At 46.5% G+C, this 24,908-nt stretch overlaps 2 protein-coding genes across 2 annotated transcripts; both read left to right on the top strand.

Annotated features, from left to right (window-relative positions):
• The first annotated feature begins 563 nt into the window (after positions 1-563).
• On the top strand, positions 564-9,035 carry LOC136691309 (zinc finger protein 420-like). The gene is made up of 2 exons (XM_066663812.1): positions 564-631; positions 5,180-9,035. The coding sequence occupies exon 2, from the start codon at positions 5,256-5,258 to the stop codon at positions 6,768-6,770; it is 1,515 nt and encodes a 504-aa protein (XP_066519909.1). The 5' UTR covers positions 564-631; positions 5,180-5,255; the 3' UTR covers positions 6,771-9,035.
• A 3,744-nt stretch (positions 9,036-12,779) lies between these two features.
• Positions 12,780-22,339, top strand: anxa11b (annexin A11b). The gene is made up of 15 exons (XM_066663813.1): positions 12,780-12,909; positions 13,532-13,793; positions 14,804-14,835; positions 15,390-15,578; positions 17,005-17,092; positions 18,050-18,144; positions 18,355-18,468; positions 18,969-19,059; positions 19,144-19,223; positions 19,663-19,719; positions 19,801-19,894; positions 20,709-20,804; positions 21,266-21,324; positions 21,432-21,554; positions 21,634-22,339. The coding sequence occupies exons 2-15, from the start codon at positions 13,541-13,543 to the stop codon at positions 21,691-21,693; spliced, it is 1,431 nt and encodes a 476-aa protein (XP_066519910.1). The 5' UTR covers positions 12,780-12,909; positions 13,532-13,540; the 3' UTR covers positions 21,694-22,339.
• The last annotated feature ends 2,569 nt before the right edge of the window (positions 22,340-24,908 follow it).

Below are 24,908 nucleotides of genomic sequence, written 5' to 3'. Positions count from 1 at the left end.
ATTTATATTTTTTATTTTTTTTGTTTTTAATATATATGGCCTTGCTGGTTTTAAATTGTCATTAAATTTTTATTATAGTAATTTTGTTTTTCCCCTTTTTTTCTTTGTAAATCACATTAAAAATAAAGGGGGGGGGGGGCGCTACACGTCATATTGCCACCAGCCAGCAGAGGCGCTAGTGTTGTAAAGACAGTGTTGTCCATGTTACTGGGAGCTTATGATGGGGGGTGAATTTCCCGTTTTTACAAACCCCGGTGTTGACAGAAACTGTGGAGATATGGAGACGATATCAGAGGAAAAACAGGCAGCGCTTTATAAATATATTAATTTCAGGCTCGCCCTGTTCCTCAACACAGCCTCGCCTTCACAACGCTCTACACACAGCAGGCGCGCGCGTGTGTGTGAGAGAGAGAGCGAGGGAGAAAGCCACAGTGCAGCCTAACCTGCTGCTGCTTGCTCTCCACTAGAAACGCTCTGATGGGAACGAGGGCAGGTTCTCCGCTGTAACCGGCCAATCACAGAGCTCCTCGTATGAGGTTCCAGCCAATGGCAGTGCAGGGTACGGGAGCTGTGTGTTACTGAAGGTGAAGAGCCGTGTTTTGGTGATAAATCAGGATGTGTGCTACAGAAGGTAAGGGTTTTGTGTGTGAGGTAAATCAGGATGTGTGGTACTGAAGGTAAGGGCTGTGTGTGTGTGTGTGAGGTAAATAAAGATGTGTGGTACTGAAGGTAAGGGCTGTGTGTGTGTGGTAAATCAGGATGTGTGGTACTGAAGGTAAGGGCTGTGTGTGTGTGTGTGTGTGAGGTAAATCCGGATGTGTGGTACTGAAGGTAAGGACTGTGTGTGTGTGAGGTAAATAAAGATGTGTGGTACTGAAGGTAAGGGCTGTGTGTGTGAGGTAAATCAGGATGTGTGGTACTGAAGGTAAGGGCTGTGTGTGTGTGAGGTAAATCCGGATGTGTGGTACTGAAGGTAAGGACTGTGTGTGTGTGAGGTAAATAAAGATGTGTGGTACTGAAGGTAAGGGCTGTGTGTGTGTGTGAGGTAAATAAAGATGTGTGGTACTGAAGGTAAGGGCTGTGTGTGTGTGTGTGTGTGTGTGAGGTAAATCCGGATGTGTGGTACTGAAGGTAAGGACTGTGTGTGTGTGAGGTAAATAAAGATGTGTGGTACTGAAGGTAAGGGCTGTGTGTGTGAGGTAAATCAGGATGTGTGGTACTGAAGGTAAGGGCTGTGTGTGTGAGGTAAATCAGGATGTGTGGTACTGAAGGTAAGGGCTGTGTGTGTGAGGTAAATCAGGATGTGTGGTACTGAAGGTAAGGGCTGTGTGTGTGAGGTAAATCAGGATGTGTGGTACTGAAGGTAAGGGCTGTGTGTGTGAGGTAAATCAGGATGTGTGGTACTGAAGGTAAGGGCTGTGTGTGTGTGTGTGAGGTAAATCAGGATGTGTGGTACTGAAGGTAAGGACTGTGTGTGTGAGGTAAATAAGGATGTGTGGTACTGAAGGTAAGGGCTGTGTGTGTGAGGTAAATCAGGATGTGTGGTGCTGAAGGTAAGGGCTGTGTGTGTGAGGTAAATCAGGATGTGTGGTACTGAAGGTAAGGACTGTGTGTGTGTGAGGTAAATAAAGATGTGTGGTACTGAAGGTAAGGGCTGTGTGTGTGAGGTAAATAAGGATGTGTGGTACTGAAGGTAAGGGCTGTGTGTGTGAGGTAAATCAGGATGTGTGGTACTGAAGGTAAGGGCTGTGTGTGCGTGTGAGGTAAATAAAGATGTGTAGTACTGAAGGTAAGGGCTGTGTGTGCGTGTGAGGTAAATAAAGATGTGTGGTACTGAAGGTAAGGGCTGTGTGTGTGTGAGGTAAATCAGGATGTGTGGTACTGAAGGTAAGGGTTGTGTGTGTGTGTGAGGTAAATCAGGATGTGTGGTACTGAAGGTAAGGGCTGTGTGTGTGTGTGAGGTAAATCAGGATGTGTGGTACTGAAGGTAAGGGTTGTGTGTGTGAGGTAAATCAGGATGTGTGGTACTGAAGGTAAAGGCTGTGTGTGTGTGTGTGCGAGGTAAATTAGGACGTGTGGTACTGAAGTAAGGAGTGGGTGTGTGAGAGCAACCTGGTCTCTCACACACTCGTGATATAGTCACATATGTAGGAGACTGCAGTTCGTGACGTAGTCGCATATTTTTGACATTTTATGCAACAATATCACAATCATAAGTGAATGGGTAATTACCATAAAAACACTATGCGACAGTAACACAAAACCTCCTCCTCATTACAGCCATCATCACTCACAACATAGAAAAAGGCATAATGCGAATTACACAACATAGGTTCTTATTCCAACAAAGGCATAAAATATTTTATTATAATATTTCTCCTAAACAATGTTTATTATTGGTGTCCAACTTTAGCTTCAACTCTAACGAGAACATTTCTTTCACTTAACGTTATTTTCAAAAGGTTAACACTGAAAAGGACATTTCTCTAGCCGTTGTTTGCTTCGATATTTTAGCAAATAATGAATTAGTAACGTTATATTTTCCATAAATAAAAATAAGACAGTGGTATTAACGGATGGTAATGACGCCTAAATGAGGAAGAGATTTCGTGTTACTGTCACATAGTGTTTTTATGGTAATTACCCATTCACTTATAATTGTGATATTGTCTCATAAAATGTCGAAAATATGTCACGACTATGTCACGAACTGCAGTCTCCTATATATGTGACTATATCACGAGTGAGGGGAGAGGGTTAGCCGGGACTGACAGGCACTGTTCAGAGGGTTAGTGGAGGTTGACACCTCAGCAAATCCTCAGGGATTTGTTATGGCAATTGTCTAAGTGCAACCAGGAAGGAAGACCGATTCTCAGGCCCGAGGAGAAATCAGAGAAACAAAGACACAGAGTCAAGCATTCGCTCATTATCTCTTTTATTAAACAAAATCATACAGTATATATAGGACTCCAGTCATGTACACTATCATGTGTGCCATTCATTCATTCATTATCTGTAACCGCTTATCCAATTCAGGGTCGCAGTGCGTCCAGAGCCTACCTGGAATCATTGGGCGCAAGGTGGGAATACACCGTGGAGGGGGCGCCAGTCCTTCACAGGGCAACACAGACACACACACATTCACTCACACCTACGGACACTTTTGAGTCGCCAATCCATCTACCAACGTGTGTTTTTGGACTGTGGGAGGAAACCGGAGCACCCGGAGGAAACCCACGCAGACACAGGGAGAACACACCAACTCCTCATAGACATTCACCCGGAGGAAACCCACGCAGACACAGGGAGAACACACCAACTCCTCACAGACAGTCACCCGGAGCAGGAATTGAACTCACAACCTCCAGGTCCCTGGAGCTGTGTGACTGCAACACCTACCTGCTGCACCACCGTGCCGCCCATCATGTGTGTCATTTGGGCGTTATTACATCATGTCTCGTTGCATCAACCCAAACATTCCCTTATTGGTGCCTCGTTATCTCCTATTTTATTACTGTCAGGAAAAATGGTCGCCGACGGTGAGGGATGTACTTGAAAGTGCAGCAGTGATCACCAAACATGTGACAGACACCTCTCTTTTCAGCCAAAATCATATCTAGGGCAATTCGGTTCTGATGGGTCATTTGTGAAGTGTAATGCATCTGTTCCCCCAGAATTCTCAGCGTGTCACGAGTCATATTGGCCAGACGTTGTTGATTATATATGATATTTATCCAATCCACATTTTCGTTGACCGTTACCCATACGAAAATAGACTCAAACCCTGCTGCTATAGGGTTTCGCGCTTTCATCGGGGACCCCACGTGGAATGCCTATTGCATCTAAGTAAATCAAACAGTCTCCCATTAAATTTCTCTTGGCCCTGCCAACTACCTTTTGAGTCGGAAGGTCAGACTATTTGAATTCAGGAAAAATAAGTGTCGGCTCTGCCAACGTGACTAGTGCTCATGTACCTGTCCAATTTGAAGGAAGGGTCGATCTAAGACGCCCTCCATTACCACACCGCTAAAACATGTCAGCCCTTGGTCTCCGTTGAGTCACCAACTGCGTGTAACGTGGGCGATAGAGAGTATGCACGTTCTGAAATGTAGTTGTGTAATTAGACCCCAGTTGAAACACTTTTTAATTTTGATCAACCACCCACATGATGGAGCAATGCCCTGGAAAATATCCCACTTCTATTGCTTAAGGGCGCAAGCGGTTCGCTACGATACACATTATGTCTTTTGACAAGTTTCTGGTGTCCACTCATAGGGAGCCTCCAAATCGTCAACATAATCATCTGGGTTTTCAATCATCCCTGTAGTGGCCAACATTAAGAAAGACTTAAGCCATGTGGGACATTCACGATGTATAAATTCACAATCTCTAGGACACATATAGCCTTCCTTATTGACTGATCTAGGATGTCTTCATCCCTACACATTTTAGTCTTTATTCCCCTGAAGTAAGCATTCTATCTTTAATGGATCTGGATGCATTTCTCTCATGTATTTGGCACAAGTGGAAGCATTGTAAGGAAATGATAATGGGAACGTCCCGGGCGCTCATACACACATAACATGATGAATCTGTGGCTGTTGTAACAGTGTATTTAGCTTTTTGATGCCAAAGATTTATACCTGATCGTATGGCATCGCTGGGATAGCCTGAACCTTGAAATGGCCTAGTCAATGCTAGTGCCAACAACATCAGCCAAATGATTAACAGTTGGAAAACATTTATTCTTGCTTCACGGCGTAAGGTTGGTGCCTTCTTGCAGTGCGTCACGTGGATCCAAGGAGCGCGTCCCTCGACCTTCACCGCAGTTTCAATAGTCAGCAGCAACTAGGAACACCATCCACCTGGAGGACTGCATCGGGCACCAGGGTTTCACCCAGGATACAGATATGAGCCATATCTGGGCATACAGACATTCATTCACACACACACACTCATTCACTTAACCTCCACGTTTTTGGACTGTGTGAGGAAACCAGAGGAAACCCACACAGATACAGGGAGAACATGGAAACTCCAACCATATGGGACTTGAACCCAAGATCCCAGCACTGGGAGGCGAACCTGCTCACTGTTCCACACCGTGCATCTCCCACTTTGCAATTGTGGTTTAATATGATATTAAATATCACCTGCCTTTTTTCTTTTTCTCTTCCAGAAAAGAAGAACCTCCAAATATTCTCCTGTCTTTCCACAAACACATAAAGAAGAAACTTCCATCGACTTGCACAACGATGATTAAATCAGGAGAGATTAAGTGCGAGGACACAGCGTGGCAAAGTTCGAGTTCTCAGGAAACATCTCCGGCTCCTTCTTACACAAATACCTTCGACAGACTAACACCGAAAACAACAGAAAAAGCTAAAACATATATCTGCTCAGAGTGTGGAAAGAGTTTCACTAAACAGAGTTCTGTGAAGCAGCACCAGCTCATTCACACCGGAGAGAAACCGTATCAGTGTCCCGAGTGTGGGAAGTGTTTTAATAAAAAGAGCTCTGTCAAAAAACACCAACACCTCCACACAGGAGAGAAACCGTATCAGTGTTCAGAGTGTGGGCAGAGTTTTATTCAAGTAGGGCATCTCCAAGATCACCAGCGCATTCACACAGGAGAGAAACCGTATCAGTGCCTGGAATGTGGGAAGTGTTTTACTAAACAGAGTAATCTCAAAATACACCAACTCATTCACACAGGAGAGAAACCGTATCAGTGCCTGGAGTGTGGGAAGAGTTTTACTCACCTGGGCAAACTTCAAATCCACCAGCGCATTCACACAGGAGAGAAACCGTATCAGTGTTCAGAGTGTGGGCAGAGTTTTACTCAACAGAGTAATCTCCAAACGCACCAGCGCCTCCACACTGGAGAGAAACCATATCAGTGCCTGGAGTGTGGGAAGAGTTTTACTCAACTGGGCTCTCTCCAAACACATCAGCTCACTCACACCGGAGAGAAACCCTATTACTGTTTAGAGTGTGGGAAACGTTTTACTAGACCAACAAGACTCCAGGAACATCAGCGCGTTCACACAGGAGAGAAACCTTATCAGTGTTCAGAGTGTGGGAAGTGTTTTAATCAACTGGGCAATCTCCATACACACCAACGCCTCCACACAGGAGAGAAGCCGTATCACTGCTTAGAATGCGGAAAGAGTTTTACGCAGTTGGGCTCTCTCCAAACGCACCAGCGCACTCACACAGGGGAGAAACCCTATTACTGTTCAGAGTGTGGGATGAGTTTTACAAGACTGAGGTATTTTCAACAACACCAGCTGATTCACACCGGAGAGACTCCGTATCAGTGCTCAGAGTGTGGGATAAGTTTTAGAAGGAGTGAAACTCTCAAAATACACAAGCGTGTTCACACTGGAGAGAATCCGTATCGGTGCCCGGACTGTGGGAAGAGTTTTAATCTTAAGGGTAATCTTAAAAAACACCAGCGCCTCCACACAGGAGAGAAACCGTATTCCTGTTCAGAGTGTGACAGGAGTTTTAATCTAAAGTGTAATCTTCAAAGACACCAGCTCATTCACACGGGAGAGAAACCGTATCAGTGTTCAGAGTGCGGGAAGAGTTTTACTCAACAGAGTAATCTCCAAAAACACAGGTATATTCACACAGGAGGGAAACCGCATCAGTGTACTGAGTGTGGGCTCGGTTTTAAAAGGAGTGATACCCTCAAAATACACCAGCGCATTCACACCGAAGAGAATCCATATTCATGCTCAGAGTGTGAAGTGTTACTAGAGTGAGGAATCCCTAATGTCACCCGTTTATTCACCCAGAGCAGAGGCTGTATCACTGCACGAAGCGGAAGTATCTTCAGACTTTGATGGAGAAATACATTAATCTAAAGACTTATATTGTTATGTGTTTTGTTGTTAAAGTGGACATTTTCTCTTCTCCACAGTGGAACACAGTTCTGTTTCTTAATGAAACATCTGTGACCAAACCCCACGAGCCCCACAGCAGTGTTCTCCCCCTGTGTAAACAGCCCCTGTTCAGAACGCCCGCTTTCAGCACCTGTTCCTTTAAATGATAATGAGCCGCTCGCTGTTCACCCCGACCCCGAGCGCACAGCAGTGAGGAGCGAGGAGCAGAAGCTCTGGTTTTTAGCCGTTTTCACTCTGTTCTCTTTCTTCTCCGTTTTTACTCAGTGCTCTTATTTCTTTGCGCTCCTTTTCCTGCGTTTAACCTCGTCTTTGCGCTCTCACATAAACACGGGCCCAGCGCTGTGATTGGACAGACTCAGACGAGGGGGCGGGGCCATTGTAAAGTCTATACACTTGAGGTCAAAAGAGGAGCAGAATCAGAACCGATGGGTTGGCGGGCCCCAGATTCACACTTCAGAGTATAGATACATCGAGCATGTGATTATCTTTATATGTCCCATTAAAAAAAAAAAGAAACAAGTGAGTTTAGTTACTAATTATCATTAATATTGCTTTTTTTATTACTGTATTTTGTAATAACTGCTTGTACTTCACACCCAAAGTGAATGAATGCATTCCCTTCTCAATAATGGAAGAGGATGATACTATTGTCACCATGTCTTCTTTATAATATTAATATAGCATTATTATGAATTTGGATTCAAAAATGAGGACCATAATTTAAAAGAATTACATTTCTGTAGGGAATTCGTCCTGTATAGCGGAGCAGTAATAATACAATAACAAAACAATAAGAGAAGGACAGTGGAACCTCTACTAACGAACGCCTCTACTAACGAACTTTCCAAGATACGAACCGGGCATTTGAATATTTTTTTGCCTCCACCAACGAACCACGACTCTAGAAACGAACTCGAGGCTCCACCGAGCCGGCGGCGGGAAATGGCCACTGACCCCAATCGGCGAGTCTCCCAGCGCCCCCAGACTTGAGTGAGCTTTTAAGATTAGCACATTGTAGCTTTAGCAATTTAGCATTCGTGTAAATAGCAGACATCGAAATTCATTCCACATTCACCGCCTACTCTCCGTTATTCCACCCACCCCCCACCTCCCGTCATACAGCCAGTGCCTGTATTACTCCTCCAGCCAGTCGTCACGTCTTCAAGGTAGCGATGTGTAACCACTTACAACTTTATTAGTTCTTTTTTATTACTGTTTCCACTGTATTTCTCTTTTATTTTTAGTAACGCTACATGTATTTTTTTACTGATTTGAGAGTGTTGTAAACATATATCAGTTCCAAAACGTGACTTTCGGGGCGGGGGCTGGAACGCATTAATTGCTTTTCCATTATTTTAAATGGGGAAAATTGATTCGAGAAACTAACTTTTCCACTTACGAACCGGGTCACAGAACGGATCAAGTTCGTAGGTAGAGGTTCCACTGTACTGCATATGCTAAGTATAAACACATCTCACTGCTTTAATATTAATCCCTATGTGCACCAGGGAAATTCCAAAACTAAGTCAAGCATTTAATTTCTCCTCTGTTTCACTTCATAAATGAACTGATGTAAATTAAATAAGATTTTGATTCTCTTCTCTTTACTCTTTAACCTGTTAAGCCTTGAATATTTCTCCAAGAAACACAAGTTTTTTGGAGTGGGGATTATACATCAGTTTAGAACAATGTGTATCGTATATAAAAGCTTATATTTTGTGTTTTCCAGTTAAAAAAGAAGCGTTTTTCAATATGTCTGTATTTTTAAAGACTTTTATTTTGACGTCCTTGTTCTGACCAAATGCAGCTGGAACCAGACACAGCTATAAACGTGTAATTTTCCAGAGAGTCTTGTTTTAATGTTGATTTGTGCAGCTCTCCTACTGACTTTAAATGTTTTATGTGTCGCTAATAATTTAAATGAACAGCAGAGGACAAACGTTTGATTTTTATTTTCTTTTTTCTGTTCCACTTAAATATGGCTCCTGAACACAGCTAACGTTACGTTAGCTAATTCTCATTCTCTGTTCCAAGATAGATAGATAGATCTTTTTTGTCACATACAAAGTTATACAAGTACAACATTGCAGCGAAATTGGCTTCCACAGCCAAGGCCGCTGATAGCAGGAGCAGCCAAAACAGATAAAGTTCAGCTTGTTAGAATCAGAGACCTGAGCTGAATTTTGAGCTAGGAGTCCCTCTGATTCAAAGTTCCATTTTTGCACTGGTCTTCCAGACGTTCAATCTTGGCGTTCAAAGCCGTTAGTTGCTCCTTGATGGAATCGAAGCTTCTACTCACAGTCCCAGTCTGTGCGCCAACGGCTCTGCCCGTCCCATCAATCGTGTTGGTCAGTTTCCTTGGACTGTTTACAACTGACTCAACTCTTCTAATTTTCCGATAAACCAGGGCACCGCCTAATCCAATCAGCAGAAAGCCCACGATCATAAGTCCAAATAGGTATACATCTTCATTGTCCTCAATGGAAAGAGGCGCCAGACATACCACGCCCCACTTCTCCCATCCATCCATGGCATATCCAGCCGGCGTCGTTCCATCAGGGCAGGTGGGCTCCCCCGTGCCCAAACTTCTCCTTCAGAAGATGGTGTCAATAGTAGAGAGACCCGGGGTAGACAAGACAAGACCAGAGAAGCTAGCAGGAAAGATAAGGAGCGGAGAGGGAGAAAATGCGACCGCCTCCTACGAGAGCCAGAGAGAACATAAACATAAGCGTAACCCTTTCCTCTTTAAACTGGTGATTGTGAGGCAGAAGTTGAATGTTTACCAACCATTTTCTTGTTGATGGTGAATTGTAGAGTTCTTAGACTCTGGCTGAAATATCTCTATTTGAATGTAATTTTTCACCTTAATTTAGTAATAACATCCATCCATCCATTATCTGTAACCGCTTATCCAATTTAGGGTCGCGGGGGTCCAGAGCCTACCTGGAATCATTGGGCGCAAGGCGGGAATCCACCCTGGAGGGGGCGCCAGTCCTTCACAGGGCAACACAGATACACACACACATTCACTCACACCTACGGACACTTTCGAGTCGCCAATCCACCTGCAACATGTGTTTTTGGACTGTGGGAGGAAACCGGAGCACCTGGAGGAAACCCACGCAGACACAGGGAGAACACACCAACTCCTCACAGACAGTCACCCGGAGCGGGAATCGAACCCACAACCTCCAGGCCCCTGGAGCTGTGTGACTGCGACACTACCTGCTGCGCCACCGTGCCGCCTTAGTAATAACAGTGATAATGATATTTAAAAATACATGCTTAATATCCCATAATGCTTAGTCACCACACTAGTCATTAGTCACTATTACAGAGAACACAGATGCAGCTGTCAGCGGAGTTAATGTCAAAGTTAATAGACGAGTCCAGGGGGGGGGGGGAAACAACTCAACTAACCCTAACCGTCCACTGTTTAAAAATCTCAGAATTCCAAAATTCCCAGAGAGTGACCAGATGAAAAGAAGATTCCAGTCCCAAGATTTTTGACAGGAAAGTAACACCACATAAATCACAGGAAACCCATTACCTGACTCCTACTGACCTTAAAGAAGCGTTGCCTAACCCCTATAGAAGAAAAGACACACCAAGCAGGTTTTAGTCTGTAATCAGCAACAAACGTAAACACACCCTTTATCAGAGAAACTGCTAGAGTGAGCGAAAAGGACGTGTTCCATTAGCATTCAGATCCTTCAGCTCCGTTTACTCAGATCCACAGATACACTCTCATTTACTGCAGTCCGTGTTCTTCAAAAACAGAAAAAAAATTAAAGGGTGTGTTAGAGGAGCATGAATTGAAGAGTGACAGAGCGATGGGGCAGCCATGGTCTAATGGTTAGAGAAGTGGGTTTGGTTCCAGAAGCTCACTGGTTTGATCCCCACATCCAGAGCTGAAGTGTCCTTGAGCAAGACACCTAACCCCCAACACTCTCCTTGATCTGAGGGTGTGTAGAATTTGAATTCTTTAAAACATTTTCTAAATTTTTATGTGGGTGTGTTTCCATGCCATGGATGTGTTAAATGCAGAAGTAAAATTTCACTGTACAGTTGACACTGAGAGTAGTGCAGTGAAACACACATCTACACACACGCATTAGTGAACACTAGGTGGGCAGCCCTAGCCACGGCACCCGGGGAGCAGTTGGGGGTTAGGTGCCTTGCTCAAGGGCACTTCAGTCATGACCTGCCGGCTCTGGGGATCGAACCGACAACCTTCCGGTTACACGCCCAGTTCCTCATCACCGGGCCCCAGCTGGCCCCTTAAAAACCCTAAAGGATGATATGTGGGCGACTGGGTGCTTGTGTTTGGACTTGTTAAACCGGTCTGACTCGGGCTGCGGCGAGAGGACTCTGCTCTTTTGGAGCTTTGCGTGGGTGTGTGGTTGTGAAAGAAAGGATTCCATTTCTGTTCATGCTCAGGTATAGATTTCACTGTAGAGGAGGAAGCTCGAGGCTTTTTATTCATTTATTTATTTATTTATTTTGGGAAAATTATGTAGAGCTTTGTCCCCACACACATATAAATAAATAAACATGCATCCATATAAAATATTAGCACTTATGTAAGAATATAAGCAGGTGGTGAAGGTGTCCTCCAGTGTATGCAGGGAGTGTCCAATCACTTTTTGTGCCATGTATGAGCCTTTTTTGTCTGATGCTGAGCAGTTGTTCTCTCTGTGTCTGCGTGGGTTTCCTCCGGGTGACTGTCTGTGAGGAGTTGGTGTGTTCTCCCTGTGTCTGCGTGGGTTTCCTCCGGGTGACTGTCTGTGAGGAGTGTGGTGTGTTCTCCCTGTGTCTGCGTGGGTTTGCTCCGGTTTCCTCCCACAGTCCAAAAACACACGTTGGTAGGTGGATTTGTGACTCAAAAGTGTCCGTAGGTGTGAGTGAATGTGTGTGTGTCTGCGTTGCCCTGTGAAGGACTGGCGCCCCCTCCAGGGTGTATTCCTGCCTTGCGCCCAATGATTCCAGGTAGGCTCTAGACCCACTGCGACCCTGAACAGTATAAGGGTTACAGATAATGAATGAATGAATGCTACTGTTCTAACTTTCACTTTACCTCTGTTCTCTAGACTGACCACTGCTGCTCTTAGGCTACATTCACAGAGCAGATAAAACTGGCCCAAATCTATCTGGTTCTTCATGTGTGAAATATTCATACGCCTGGACAACACATAATCAATGACTTTTGGAATCAGTTTGTGTTTTAATATATTTTTACTCTACCTGTTATTCACATAGAAATCATTTTGATTAAAAAAGGAGTATTGTGTGATGCAGTGCTGCCCAGTGAAACACCAGCTGGGATCCCTTCCTTCATTTCAAAAGGAAAGCCCTTGGATGGAACTGGTGGAGTTTTACATCGGGTCAGAGCCTGAAGAATCATCCTTCTGCGCATTTGGGTCAATTTAGGAGAGAGACCTGTTCAGACTGATGTCAGATATAAGTCACATTATATGTTTATATTGTAGCTCACAGATGGACTACAGCCTGTTATTGTAGAACCACAAAGTACAAAGTTTAGAAAGGTCCCTAATCCAGTGATCATTCGGTGTAATAAAGACAATAAAGAGATTCTACTGTGTTTTATTCTAGTTTTGCTCTCGAGTATTGTTTATTATTATACCGTGATGCTGTACGTTTCCTGGGGACCAATAGTGTAATAGTACTCCTTGCGGCTCTCTGGAATCTGTTCCTGGGTGTTTTCCTCGGGGACAGGTGGCACCTTCCCCAGGTCATGTTTTGGAAGTGTGATGGATTGATTAACTAAGCAAATATATTAGCTCCAGGTGATGTTTTCTTTTAAACTAGAACGGAGCTCTTTTATCTCCTGGTGGTCAAGCTAAAAATTCACTGCAGGGTCCTCATACAGCGCCATAAACTCGAGCACACACAGATACACAAAGACACACCCCTTCAATGCAATCAGTGCCGCGGCTCTTCCTGCTTCAGTCCGGGTTCCTTCAACAGCGGCGCCGCGGTGAGAAACTCCTCTGTTCCGCTCCCTTTTGCTTTCGTTTCCTTTTCCTGTTTATTTCTCTATTTTACTCCCACCATTCCCCCCTTTATTTTTCTCCTTCATTCCCTACATTTCTCTCCTTCGTTCCCTCCGTTCCTGTCAGTCTCTCTCCTTTTCTCCTCTCCGTCCCCGTGTCTGACTCCTTTGGAGCTGAATGTTGCTCCTGCGGCCCGGTCGTGTTTATACTTTCTCTGTTTAAAATCTCCCCGTCCTCCGGGCTGTATCCCGTTTCCTAGTGTTTCTATCTCTCTTTTTGGAATTGACTTGGTTTATGAGGATTTGGTTCCACCTTAAATGTAATGTAAAGTAGTGCTTTTTTTAAGGTGGAACGGGAAGTTGTACGACTGTAGAGTTAGTTACGTAAGTTGGGCGGACAATGGCTGCCATTTTGTAGGAGGAATGTGGGTGTGAAAGTTACGTTAGACTTGAAAAGAACAAACATTTTAAAAAGTGTTTAAACAGCTCCACCTTAACAAACGGGTTTCAGCGGCAGAAGAAGAAAGAAACGCGGATAAGTTCCTGCCAGATAAAGATACAGAAAAGATAACTTGCTAATTTTAGTGTTTTATGTCTCTCTCTTCAGATATTTGAGATGAGTTACCCCGGATACCCCTCTGGACCAGGAGGTTACCCCCCTCAGGGAGGAGGATACCCCCCTCAGCAGGGCATGTACCCCCCCCAGGCTGGAGGGTACCCACCACAGGCCGGGATGTACCCCCCTCAGTCTGGTTTCCCCCCCCAGGCCGGAGGATACCCCGCACAGCCGGGAGGATATCCAGGATACCCTCCTCAGGGAGGGGGATTCCCCCCTGCTCAGCCCGGAGCGTACCCCTCCGTTCCTGCAGGTGAGATTTACGTTCCCTGACTCAGAGAGAAGTCCAGGGCCGGCACGAGCGTGCAGGTGTGTGTGTGTGTGTGAGCGTGCAGGTGGGTGTGTGTGTGTGAGCGTGCAGGTGGGTGTGTGTGTGTGAGCGTGCAGGTGGGTGTGTGTGTGTGAGCGAGCGTGCAGGTGGGTGTGTGTGAGCGAGCGTGCAGGTGGGTGTGTGTGAGCGAGCGTGCAGGTGGGTGTGTGTGTGTGAGCGTGCAGGTGGGTGTGTGTGTGTGAGCGTGCAGGTGGGTGTGTGTGAGCGAGCGTGCAGGTGTGTGGGTGTGTGTGGGTGCAGGTGTGTGAGGGTGTGAGCGTGCAGGTGTGTGTGGGTGCAGGTGTGTGTGTGCGAGAGGTGGGTAAAGGCTCCTGTGCCGGGTGTGGAGCAGTGAAACTGTTCTCTGGAGTGAATACATGGCCTTTTTCTGTTGAAGTTAATATAAAAACTCCTGCAGTGTGGATTTTTATCTGAGTTTGACGGAGTGCGGATGCTATGTTTACTGAAGTGTTCTCAGGAACAAGCAGCAGGTTTCCTCTGAACACTTTTCCAGCGCATCGCTAAAGACACTTGAAACAGGACACGGCTGCCATCTCTGAGCAGCTTCAGCGAACTCCAGGTCTGAGCCCTGGGTGTCGGGGACAGGACACACACCTCAGAATCAAGACTACAATCAGGAACCTGTTCTCCTCTGATCAATGGCTCATAAAAAGCCTCACAGACAGAGAAACTTAGTTACAGTGATGGAGTAAAGTGGGGAGAAGCTGGTGAAAAGTAGCCGACCAGTTAGAGGCAGAGTTTAACCTGGAGCCAGTGAAGTGAGAGTAAATCAAACCCTGAAAACATCAGCTGTGTCCGAGCTCCTGGTTAGTGTCGAGGAGAACGAGTGACCGCAGACTCCCCTCTGTGTGAGAGCAGTTTGTATTTACTGGGTCATGGGGACTGAGTGGTCCTCTGCTGTGGTCTCTGAGATGCTCTGTCTGTGTTTGCAGGTGGATGGGGGGCACAGCCCGGCTATGGGGCCGTAAGTAATTTCTTTTTGATGTGAAAAGTCTGTGTGGGTGGGTGGGTGGGGGTTGAGGTGTGTGTGTCTGGGGTGGGTGGGGGGGGATTTCTCTGTATGTGAAGGGTAGGTTGGGGGGTTCCTGTGTGTGGGTGGTTTCTCTGTGTGTTGTGGGGTGTGTGTGGAGGGGGTTGAGGGGTTACGGTGTGTTGGGGCTGTGTGTGGAGGGCTGTGTGTGTGTTTGGGGGGGGCGTGGCTGTTTGTGTGTGTGTGTGTAGGGAGGGTCTGTGTGTGTATGGTTGAGGTTGTGTGTGTGTGTATAAGGGTTGTCTGTGTGTGTGTAGGGGAGTGTCTGTTGGTGTGTGTGTCTGTGTTTGTAGGGTGTGTGTGTAGCGGGTGTGTTTGTGTGTGTAGGGGGGGTGTCTGTTCGTTGTGTGTGTGTGGGCGGTGAGGGGATCTGTGTGTGGGGGGGTCTTTGTGTGTAGTGGGGGTTCTGTGTGTGGGGGGGGGTGATTGTATTGTTTTGAAGATGGTGTAAAGTTCTGTTTTTGTTTATTTATTTATTTATTTTTCAGCCAGGTGGTGGGATGCCCCAAGGTTATCCTGGGGGTCCAGCCCCAGGGCAACAGCCAATGCCTGGTTACCCTGGGGGTGCTCCTGCCCCCAACCCCTCTATGCCCACCATGCCTGTGTATGGAGGCGGAGCTCCAGCTGGACCAGGTGGTAATGTAGGCCCCGTGGGTCCTGCTATACCTCCGGCTAATGTAAGAGTCCTACAGTGTAACACATACAACTGGTCACAAAAACATGAATAAACAATAAATAAAAGCATAAATGCTCCGGGAGAGTAAGCCATAGTGTAAACTGTGACAAACTTCAAGAAACTTGACACAGAGTCCAAAGTGGGGCCACGCCCCCTCTCTGAGTAGAGGCCACGCCTCCTATGAGTAGTCTGTCACGCCCATATCCGTGTATAGGCCACGCCCCCTTTCTGGGCGGTCACAGAGAATGACGCCTTTTGATATTCTCTTGTTTACAGTGGACTCTTTTAAACGGAGGATCTGGAACATTCTACAAACACTTCCCCTCTGTCACCACCAGCAGGCGTCAGACTCTAACTGTGTTTATATTTACAGAGTCCAGTTCAGATCAGAGACAACTTTAGAATCTGTTCTTAGTCTGTTTAGTTAAATAAACCTTCAGCTGAATTCACACAGCGCAAATTCCTGATTTTACTGCAGTTACTGATTGGCCGAGAGTTTGTAAATGTGAACAGAGAAAACAGAACTGAGGGAAAAAAAGGGATTGTTTTACTCGGATTAGTTTCAGTAAATTGAAGACGTCTGTGTATTTTGACGTGTTTCTGTTTTGAGGAAAAACTGCTGTGACACAGATGTAGTTATTGAATCAATGCTTTTCTCTCAGGCGTCTGTTCAGCTCCTCAGAGCTTTGTCTCTTTAGCCATTATCCCTCTGTCACTCTGCCATACCCTCACTCCCTTTGACTCTCTCTCTCTCCCTCTCTCTCTGGACTCTCTCTCTCTCCCTCTCTCTCTCTCTCTCTGGATTCTCCCTCTCTCTGGACTCTCTCTCTCTCACTCTGTCTGGACACACTCTCTCCCTCCCTGTCTGGACCCTCTCTCTGTCTGGAGTTGGGTGGAAGTTAAAACAATCTTCCCAGGGTAGTGCACAATATACACTCACCAGTCACAAAATTAAGATCAATGCTGTTTCTACACTCACTGCCCATTGTCCTACAGAGCACAGCTGAACACACAGAGGGAACACACAGCAGTGCTCTGTAGATCTGCAGCTACTCCATTTGCAACTGAGCGTCAGACAAGATACTGTCTCTGATTTTACACATTAGGCGCATGGAAGCGTGCAGTCAGTGGACACTGTGTTAAAAAATGTACAAATTCTCACACAGGCCACGTTGTTTATTTATTAAATGTATATGTTAAATTCACTACAGTAATTGTGCATTAAATAGTGTCAATAAATACACTGATTTTTCTTTAGAAAACAAATCACACATAATTAACCAGCACCTCTAACTGTGCAGAGTGGGAAAGGGACGTCCTTCGAGGTTCTAGCCCCATTCTTCTGTCCAAATTGTATAGGTGTAAATGACTATGAATGTATGATCATTCATTAAAGTTGTGCTGTAACTGATTGTTGTTTTTTGTAGCGTGGTTATCGTGGCACGATTAAGGACTTCCCTGGTGCAGACCCTCTCCGAGATGTGGAGGTTCTTCGGAAAGCCATGAAGGGCTTTGGTGAGATTACATCATACTTACAGTAACTCATACACACAGAAATTGTGTGTATCATTCGTAGAGACCCCCAGCAGAGACTTTCAGAGACTGCGTGTGGTCCGAGACCTCACTGTACGCTCTCAGACATAAAAGCACTGTAAACCCTAACATTATAAACACAAACAGTGAAATACCGTAAACACACAATGAGACACAGTAAACACAAACAAAATGAAATACCGTAAACACAAACACAGTGACACTATAAACACAAACACCATGAAATACTGTAAACACACAGTGAAACACTGTAAACACAAACACAGTGAAACACTGTAAACAAACACAGTGAAACACTGTAAACACAAGGAAATACTGTAAACAAACAGTGACACTATAAACACAAACACAATGACACACTGTAAACACAATGACACTATAAACACAAACACAGTGAAACACTAAACACAGTGACACTATAAACACAAACACAGTGAAACACTGTAAACACAGTGACACTATAAACACAAACACAGTGAAACACTGTAAACACAGTGACACTCTAAACACAAACACAATGAAACTAAACACAGTGACACTATAAACACAAACACAGTGAAACACTGTAAACACAGTGACACTATAAACACAAACACAATGAAACTAAACACAGTGACACTATAAACACAAACACAGTGAAACACTGTAAACACAGTGACACTATAAACACAAACAATGACACTATAAACACAAACACAATGAAATACCGTAAACACAGTGACACTATAAACGCAAACACAATGAAACTAAACACAGTGACACTATAAACACAAACACAGTGAAACACTGTAAACACAAACACAGTGAAATACTGAACAGAGATTTTATTTTGTTAAAGTTTTAAAGCAGAAGCTGGTAGCAGTTGATATTTTACAAAATCATAATCAAAACTATAATCTTTTGTTGTTTGTTTTACAGGAACTGATGAGAATGCGATAATCGAGCTGTTGGGAAATCGTTCCAATAGGCAGCGTGTGCCCATGGTCCGTGCGTACAAGACCACCTACGGCAAGGTGAGGGCAGCGTTCAAAATTTACACACCCTTTAAATATGAAGAAGCCCACTCACCCAGAGGAGGACCCTAGTGTTAGTTCACATGTGTTTACTGTACTCCGTGGTTCTAGATCTCAGGTCTTAAGCAGTGATTGCGGTTCCATTCAGAGTCCGGTCACTGACCTGGACATTGTCAGTTCTGACCCCATTGTCCCCCTTCTATTCCTCAGGATCTGGTCCACGATCTGAAGTCCGAATTGACGGGTAATTTTGAGCAGCTGGTTCTGGCGATGATGAAGAGTCCGGGGGAGTATGACGCCTTTGAGCTTCATCACGCCATCGCTGTGAGTCTCACCGTCTCTACTCTCCCCCATCTGTCTGTCCCCATGCCCTGTCTGTCTCTCCTATTGCCCTGTCTGTCTGTCCTTCCCCATCTCTTTCTCCTCTTCCCCCGTCTGTCTCTCCTCTTCCCTAAATTATACCCTGGACTGAGAGTGGAGGAAATAATCCTGGAGTAAACAGGACGTGCTGATTGGTTGGAGACAGTAGAATGATGTGATGGAGCCGTGTAATGGTGTAAAATAATAATAATAATAATTATGAAATAGATGTATAATCTGTGTTACTGCAGTTTATTAGTGTTTTGCTCCGCCCACTGTGTTTAGGGTGGAGTTTGTGAGTCAGTCGTTTTAAATAATCCTTTAAAGTTGGTTGCTTAATGTTTGTCTCCCAGGTGGAGGCTGGAGCGGTTCTGTTCTTCTATAGAGGTGTTTCAGCCCTGTTTTAGTGCTGACTGCAGGAAAGAGCTCAGTGTTTGTTTGTTTTTGTTTGTGTGTGTCCTCAGGGAGCAGGAACTGACGAGGCGTGTCTGATTGAAATTCTCTCGTCTCGCAGCAACGCAGAAATACGAGAAATCAGCCAGATCTACAAAACAGGTGAGACTACACCTGTCTGGACACTTTATTAGAAACCCTGCCCTTGTCGTGTCAACATTGTGTGTTTGTTTGTGTGTGTGTTAGAATTTGGGAAAACCCTGGAACACGCCATTGAGCACGACACCTCAGGACATTTCCGCCGGCTTCTGGTCTCCCTGTCTCAGGTGAGAGAACTGACCCGGTCCACTGCACTGTAGAACTGACCCGGTCCACTGCCCTCTCTAGAACTGACCTGGTCCACTGCACTGTAGAACTGACCCGGTCCACTGCCCTCTCTAGAACTGACCCGGTCCACTACCCTCTCTAGAACTGACCCAGTCCACTGCACTGTAGAAGTGACCCGGTCCACTGCCCTCTCTAGAACTGACCCGGTCCACTGCCCTCTCTAGAACTGACCTGGTCCACTGCCCTCTCTAGAACTGACCCGGTCCACTGCCCTCTCTAGAACTGACCCGGTCCACTGCCCTCTCTAGAACTGACCCGGTCCACTGCCCTCTCTAGAACTGACCCAGTCCACTGCACTGTAGAACTGACCCGGTCCACTGCCCTCTCTAGAACTGACCCGGTCCAGTTTTCCCCTAAACGTTTTTTTCTTTCTTTCAGGGAAACCGTGACGAGAGGGAGACGGTGGACATATCGCTGGCCAAACAGGACGCACAGGTGAGGGACAGAATTACACTTATGTACACAACAATAAAGTCAGTAACAGTCTGTAAACATTTATGTGTGTGTGTGTTTTAGAAACTCTACGCTGCTGGAGAGAATAAAGTGGGAACAGATGAGTCTCAGTTTAACGCCATTCTCTGTGCTCGCAGCAAACCACACCTCAGACAAGGTCAACACAAACTACACAACATTACACACTGCGCAGACACACTGAGCAGACGCATTACACATTGAGCATATAAACTACACACTGTACAGACACGTTACACACTGAGCATACACACGACACACTGTGCAGAGACAGGACAGACTGCGAATACACACTGCGCAGACACACTACGCACTGAACAGGCACACGACACTGCGCATACACATTACATGCTGTGCAGACACACTGAGCATACACACAACACACTGCAGAGACAGGACAAACTGCGAATAGACCCTGTGCAAACACACTACGCACTGTACAGGCACAAGACACACTGCGCATACACACTACGCACTGTACAGGCACACGACACACTACGCATACACACTACGCACTGTACAGGCACACGACACACTGCACATACACACTACATGCTGTGCAGACACACTGAACATACACATTACACGCTGCGCAGACACTGAGCATACACACAACACTGCAGAGACAGGGCAGACTGTGAATGGACGCTGCGCAGACACACTACGCACTGTACAGGCACAAGACACACTGCGCATACACTACATGCTGCGCAGACACACTGTGCATACATGCAACACACTGCATAGAGACAGGACACACTGAGCATACACACTGCATACACACTACACACTGCAGACACAGGACACACTGCACAGACACACTACTGCACCTTCTGTAAACAGTATTTTAAACTGGAAACACATAGCCCTGCAACAAGGTGTCCTCATGACAGTCCACATATGAGGATCATTGTTGTTAACTGTTAGTAAAATGTGTGTTTGTGTGTGTGTAGTTTTCCATGAGTATCAGCAGATGTGTGGTAAGGACATAGAGAAGAGCATCTGCAGGGAGATGTCCGGAAACCTGGAGACCGGGATGTTGGCTGTGGGTGAGTTAATCCCTGTCTCACTGTCCAGCTGTTTACACTTTGCTTTGAATGGACAGAAGAGAGTGGACACACTGGGGCTCATGTCTGAGTGGACACACTGGGGTGGACACTCTGGGGCTCGCGCTCTGGGTGGACACTCTGGGGCTCGCGCTCTGGGTGGACACTCTGGGGCTCGCGCTCTGGGTGGACACTCTGGGGCTCGCGCTCTGGGTGGACACTCTGGGGCTCGCGCTCTGGGTGGACGCAGGCCATAAGATGTGAGTTATTTCCCATGTGCTAAAGCAAGTGGAGAAATCCTGTTGTTGGGATTGAGGCTGAGCTGAAAAAGTGTTCTGTGCTGGGGGTGGGAACGGGGGGTCTGTGATTTGTGGAAATCATTTAGTTCCCTCTGTGTGGGACCCCAGTGACCAGGGGCAGGACGTCTGTTCTGAATTTGGTTTGATTCTACTTTTGTTTTCCAGTGAAGTGTATCAAGAACACATCGGGCTACTTCGCCGAGAGACTCAACAACGCTATCAAGGTAAAGGACCCCCCCCCCCCCCCCCCCCACACACACACACACACACGGAGAGAGAGAGAGACACACACACAGTACAGACACAGTCAGTAAAACTTGTTTGTTTGTAGGGTGCCGGCACCAAGGACCGCACGCTGATCCGTGTGATGGTGACCCGCTCTGAGGTGGACATGCTGGACATCAGGCAGGAATACCTCCGCACCTACGGGAAGTCCCTCTACACGGCTATATCTGTGAGTATACACACATAGACACACGCTCACTGTATGTTTGTGTGTGTGTGTGTGTATAATTGTGTGTGTGTGTGTGTAGGGAGACACCTCTGGAGACTACAAGAAGCTGCTGCTGAAACTGTGCGGAGGAAGCGACTGAGAGAAAACGACTGACCATCAGATGCCTGTCAATCATCTTCTTATACACAATCCCTCAGGCTGCATGCGCTTTAGCTGCATTGGTGCCTTATTAGCATTCGAACAGCACTCAAATATGTTATCAGATACAGATTGACACATGTATAGTGTTGCATGGTGGGAAATTGGTCAGTGAAACGAGTCTGGTGCCTTTTTATAAACTCAGTTCAGACTCCCGACACACACACACACACACAGACCTTTCACTATGTAACCCCCCCACAGCCTATCTGTATCAGCTCTAATCCAAAAGCCATCTCCATGTCTATGTGCTTTGTATGTTACACCGCTGTAAAGGTGCACAATGTAATAAAGCTTTAATAATTATATATTAAATATTAAATGTTTATAAAATTGTAGTTAATAACGCATTAATGATGAATTTAGTTGTCAACTACTTCGTGTTGTAGTTTAACTCTTTGTTTAGAGGGAACCAGAGGATGCATTGTGTATGTCCAGTAGAGAGCGCTGCAGCTACTTTTACTTCGTCATTCTGTTCTCAGTGTGAAGTAATAAAATCTGTAACGAACACAATGAGCGCCCCCTGCTGGGGAATGTGTTTGGTTGTGTGTTTTTTTGTAACCAGTTTGCACTGTGTACCTACCCCTGCCCACCCACCCCCACCAATGGCTCTGATGAAAAACAGTAAAGAATCTCACTGAGAACCCTGGCCTGACTGTTGTGTTACTGTGAGGGGCACTATGTTATACACTACAGTGCATACTACAGTATATACAACAGTCGACACTACAATATACATTACAGTATATACTACTGTCCACACTACAGTACATAGTACATTACACACTACTGTCCACACTACAACATATACTACACTAATCCACACCACAGTACAGTCTACCCTACTGTTCACACTACAGTACACATTACATTATATTCTACAGTCCACACTACAGTATACACAGCAGTACATATTACAGTCCACGCTACAGTATACATTACAATACACACTATAGTATATACTACAGTCCACAATACAGTACACACTACAGTATACATTACAGTACACACTACAATACACACTATAGTACATACTACAGTATACACTAGTCCCTGCTGCAGTATACATTACAGTCCACATTACAATAGACACTAAAGTATATACCACAGTCCACAATACAGTATACATTACAATACACACTACACTATACACTACTGTATATACTACAGTCCACATTACAGTACAGTATATACTACAGTTCACACCACATTATATGCTAGCCTACAGTTCACACTATCTTATATACTATGATCCACACTACAGTATATACTACAGTCCATATTACAGTATACACTACAGTCCATGATCCACACTACTGTCACCTAATACTGACGCACCTGGACAGCATTCTGTGAGTCGTATCCTGTGAGCTGTGACCTGTGTCCTGTGGGCTGTGTTTTATGAGCGGTGTGGGTGGTGTCCTGTGGGTGGTGTCCTGTGGGATGTGTCCTGTGGGTTTTGTACTGTGGGCTGTGTCCTGTGGGGTGTGTCCTGTGGGTGGTGTACTGTGGGCCATGTCCTGTGCGCTGTGTCCTGTGGGGTGTGTCCTGTGGGTGGTGTACTGTGGGCTGTGTTCTGTGCGCTGTGTCCTGTGGGTGGTGTACTGTGGGTGGTGTACTGTGGGCTGTGTCCTGTGGGGTGTGTCCTGTGGGTGGTGTACTGTGGGTGGTGTCCTGTGGGGTGTGTCCTGTGGGTGGTGTACTGTGGGCCATGTCCTGTGCGCTGTGTCCTGTGGGGTGTGTCCTGTGGGTGGTGTACTGTGGGCTGTGTTCTGTGCGCTGTGTCCTGTGGGTGGTGTACTGTGGGTGGTGTACTGTGGGCTGTGTCCTGTGGGGTGTGTCCTGTGGGTGGTGTACTGTGGGCTGTGTCCTGTGGGGTGTGTCCTGTGGGTGGTGTACTGTGGGCTGTGTTCTGTGGGTGGTGTACTGTGGGTGGTGTACTGTGGGCTGTGTCCTGTGGGGTGTGTTCTGTGGGTGGTGTACTGTGGGCTGTGTCCTGTGGGGTGTGTCCTGTGGGTGGTGTACTGTGGGTGGTGTCCTGTGGGGTGTGTCCTGTGGGTGGTGTACTGTGGGCCATGTCCTGTGCGCTATGTCCTGTGGGGTGTGTCCTGTGGGTGGTGTACTGTGGGCTGTGTTCTGTGCGCTGTGTCCTGTGGGTGGTGTACTGTGGGTGGTGTACTGTGGGCTGTGTCCTGTGGGGTGTGTCCTGTGGGTGGTGTACTGTGGGCTGTGTCCTGTGGGGTGTGTCCTGTGGGTGGTGTACTGTGGGCTGTGTTCTGTGGGTGGTGTACTGTGGGTGGTGTACTGTGGGCTGTGTCCTGTGGGGTGTGTCCTGTGGGTGGTGTACTGTGGGCTGTGTCCTGTGGGTGGTGTACTGTGGACTGTGTCCTGTGGGAGGTGTACTGTGGGCTGTGTCGTGTGGACTGTGTCCTGTGGGTGGTGTACTGTGGGCTGTGTTCTGTGGGTGGTGTACTGTGGGCTGTGTTCTGTGGGTGGTGTTCTGTGGGCTGTGTTCTGTGGGTGGTGTACTGTGGGTGGTGTACTGTGGGCTGTGTCCTGTGGGGTGTGTCCTGTGGGTGGTGTACTGTGGGTGGTGTACTGTGGGCTGTGTCCTGTGCGCTGTGTCCTGTGGGTGGTGTACTGTGCGCTGTGTTCTGTGGGTGGTGTACTGTGGACTGTGTCCTGTGGGTGGTGTACTGTGGGCTGTGTTCTGTGGGTGGTGTACTGTGGGCTGTGTCCTGTGGGGTGTGTCCTGTGGGTGGTGTACTGTGGGTGGTGTACTGTGGGCTGTGTCCTGTGCGCTGTGTCCTGTGGGTGGTGTACTGTGCGCTGTGTCCTGTGGGTGGTGTACTGTGGACTGTGTCCTGTGGGAGGTGTACTGTGGGCTGTGTCGTGTGGACTGTGTCCTGTAGGTGGTGTACTGTGGGCTGTGTTCTGTGGGTGGTGTACTGTGGGCTGTGTTCTGTGGGTGGTGTTCTGTGGGTGGTGTACTGTGGACTGTCTCCTGTGGGTGGTGTCCTGTGGGCTGTGTCCTGTGGGCTGAACACCATCAGATCACCATCAAGTAAAGAGTGGGCGAGCGATGCTGTAGCTGTGACGTGGTCTTTTGTTGACTTTCTGCAACACATGCGGCAGACGTGTGTGTCCAGCAGAGGG

Source organism: Hoplias malabaricus, chromosome 3 (assembly GCF_029633855.1).
Source record: "Hoplias malabaricus isolate fHopMal1 chromosome 3, fHopMal1.hap1, whole genome shotgun sequence".
Classification (NCBI taxonomy): domain Eukaryota; kingdom Metazoa; phylum Chordata; class Actinopteri; order Characiformes; family Erythrinidae; genus Hoplias; species Hoplias malabaricus.
Note: the sequence above shows the minus strand (reverse complement) of the source record. Positions and strands in the feature narration are given on the sequence as shown.